The sequence below is a fragment of the Helianthus annuus genome, chromosome 14 (assembly GCF_002127325.2).
Source record: "Helianthus annuus cultivar XRQ/B chromosome 14, HanXRQr2.0-SUNRISE, whole genome shotgun sequence".
NCBI lineage: Eukaryota > Viridiplantae > Streptophyta > Magnoliopsida > Asterales > Asteraceae > Helianthus > Helianthus annuus.
The window spans coordinates 50,548,899-50,551,399 of record NC_035446.2 but is presented as its reverse complement, the minus strand read 5'-3'; the positions used below and the strand labels follow the sequence as shown (position 1 = coordinate 50,551,399).

Below are 2,501 nucleotides of genomic sequence, written 5' to 3'. Positions count from 1 at the left end.
AGCCTTCAGTAGTTCCAGGCGTTCAATACGTGGGAGGACCAAAAGGAGTGCACTACGGATCATCAGCAATGACTCAGGCATCGGGATCATACTTCCAACCAGCAGGATCCCTCCCTCAGCATATAGGATCCTTCGCTAGCTCAGGAGGATACTTGGGAGCGCAGCAGATACAAGGGTTCTGGTCGTTTCAAGGATCCTCGCAGGTTCAAGGATCCTCGCAGGCTCAAGGATCCTCTCAAGTCTATGGATCCTCTCATGTTCAAGGATCCTCTCAGGTTCAAGGATCCTCTCAGGTTCAAGGATCATCTCAGGTTCAAGGATCCTCTCAGGTTCAAGTATCCTCTCAGGTCCAAGGATCCTCTTAGGTTCAAGGATCCTCTCAGCTTCAAGGATCCTCTCATGTTCAAAGATCCTCCCAGTTTCATGGATCCTTTCAGTTTCCTGGATCCTTTTTTTTTGGGTAAAGGGTTACCCCAGGTGAATTTTATAAATCAACCAAATAAGTACAAGGGTATGTCAGAGTGAGCATACCAACTAGGCTTGACATACCAAGACCTAGGAGACAAAACAAACTACAACCACAACCAAAGCCAAACAAAAACATCAACCAGAACACACAGCCCTAACATATCAAAACAATAAAAAACCGCCTGCTATATCTAGCCTGGATCGATCTCGGCTTCACTAGAAACAATGTTCCACTTCTTCAGCCATCTCTGATTAGTCGCACCACTTTTGAGCTTGAACCCCATCAGCCGTAGCCTAACAATTCCCTTGATCTTCTCCGATACGACCTCCGCACTTGCCTTGTTGTTGGAGAACAACCTATTGTTCCGCTCCTGCCATATAAAATAAGTAGAAGCCGCAATGACTAGCTTCCCTATTATATATTCCGTCTTTTTCGAACTCGCATTTAGATCCAACCAACCCAAGATAGATTGCCACGACCCATCAATGTCCTCCATGTTCACCATAGATCTGACCGTTAACCATACTTGCTGAGCAAAGGAGCACCTAAAAAAAAGATGGTCTCTGGAATCTCTGTCTGTCATGCATAGCGGACAACACATAAGCCTCAGATTGGTTTCACTTCCCGCCTCCCAAACTGCTAACCTATCCTGAGTCTTGAGTTTATTCTTGATAACCAGCCATAGGTGAAAAGAATGCCTTGGAATACATTGGCTAAACCAAACCGCGTTGACCCACATTACCGGTTGTTTCCGAGAACGAATGTTTTGCCACACCTCAAAAGATCTAAATGGCCTGTTGTTACCATCCAAATCCTTCCAAGTCGTGCTATCTTCTAGACCCTGAATCAATTGAGGAACAGTTAAACCAATTAACACTGGATAGATATCATACCAAGCGCTCGGCCACTTCCATTGGCCATTTTCATCAATAATATCCGCAATAGAGGAGTTAAGCTGAAAACCCGCATTCAGATATCCATCAAGGAGATTTCATTCCAATGCAGACCATTGCTTCTACTGGTCCTTCAGTCATTCCAGAGTCTTAACAATATGGATTCACATCCGGTGTTCCTAATTTGAACCCAATGGGAGGTAACACTTTCAATAATTCTTATACCGCTAACCATGGCCTTATGCAGGATACAGGTATCAATCATGCCATGGCTAGAGAATTGCAAAAGTTGAAGGATATGATATCAAGTGTTACAGGAGTGGTCAAGCCTATTCTGGACATAAGATATCTCGTTTTGCACCACCCATCTGTGATGCTGAGATACCCAAGAGGTTCCACGTGCCAACCATGAAGTTATATGATGGCTTGACTGATCCTGAAGAACACATAGCACAATACAGGGAAAGGATGGAGATCAATCCCATCCCAGAAAGGTTAAAGGAAGCATGTCTGTGCAAGGGATTTGGATCCACCCTTACTGGATCGGCTCTTAAATGGCTGCTAAGTCTTCCCCCTTACTCTATTACCTCGTTTGCTAATCTAGTTAACCTGTTTAATAATCAGTTTTCTTGTAGTAGAAAATTTGAGCATTTAACTAGTGATTTATATAGGATAACCCAAGGTCATAGTGAATCATTAAGAGATTATATCACTAAGTTTAGTAAAGAATCCTTAGATATCCCTAACCTAGATATAGCAACGGCTGTTGAAGCCTTTAAAATGGGATTGCTTAGGGATTCATTATTCTATGATGATCCTGTTATGACACCTTTCAGGAACCTAGATGAGGTAAGAACCCGGGCACTTAGGTTCATCCGGCTAGAGGATGACAAGAGGATCCAGGAGAGGTTGGCAGGATCCTCAAAGCAAGAGAAGCAAGGATCCTCATTCAAGAACAACAAGTTCAGATCCTATAACAAGTCTGATAACCAGAATGTGCATGCTGTAGAACAGGAAGAGGATGATGAGGATTATCCTCCAATTTCTGAATACTGTTTTTCTGTTGATAACAACGAACTAATCCTTGCGATGCAGAATCTAGGTGATAAAGCCAGGTGGCCGAAAAAAAATGACAAACC

At 43.3% G+C, this 2,501-nt stretch overlaps 1 protein-coding gene across 1 annotated transcript; it reads right to left on the bottom strand.

Moving 5' to 3' along the window:
- Nucleotides 1-659: 659 nt before the first annotated feature.
- Nucleotides 660-1,383, bottom strand: LOC110928073. Its single transcript, XM_022171297.1, has 2 exons — nt 1,363-1,383; nt 660-1,310 (listed from the first exon to the last, which is right to left on the bottom strand). The coding sequence occupies exons 1-2, from the start codon at nt 1,381-1,383 to the stop codon at nt 660-662; spliced, it is 672 nt and encodes a 223-aa protein (XP_022026989.1).
- Nucleotides 1,384-2,501: the final 1,118 nt, after the last annotated feature.

Bases quoted from the DNA above. Each gene is read 5' to 3' on its own strand.
- LOC110928073 (XM_022171297.1), bottom strand. From the start codon at position 1,383: ATGGAAGTGGCCGAGCGCTTG. The intron at 1,311-1,362 runs GTATGATATCTA...CAATTGATTCAG, and splicing joins TGGAAGTGGCCGAGCGCTTG to GGTCTAGAAGATAGCACGAC.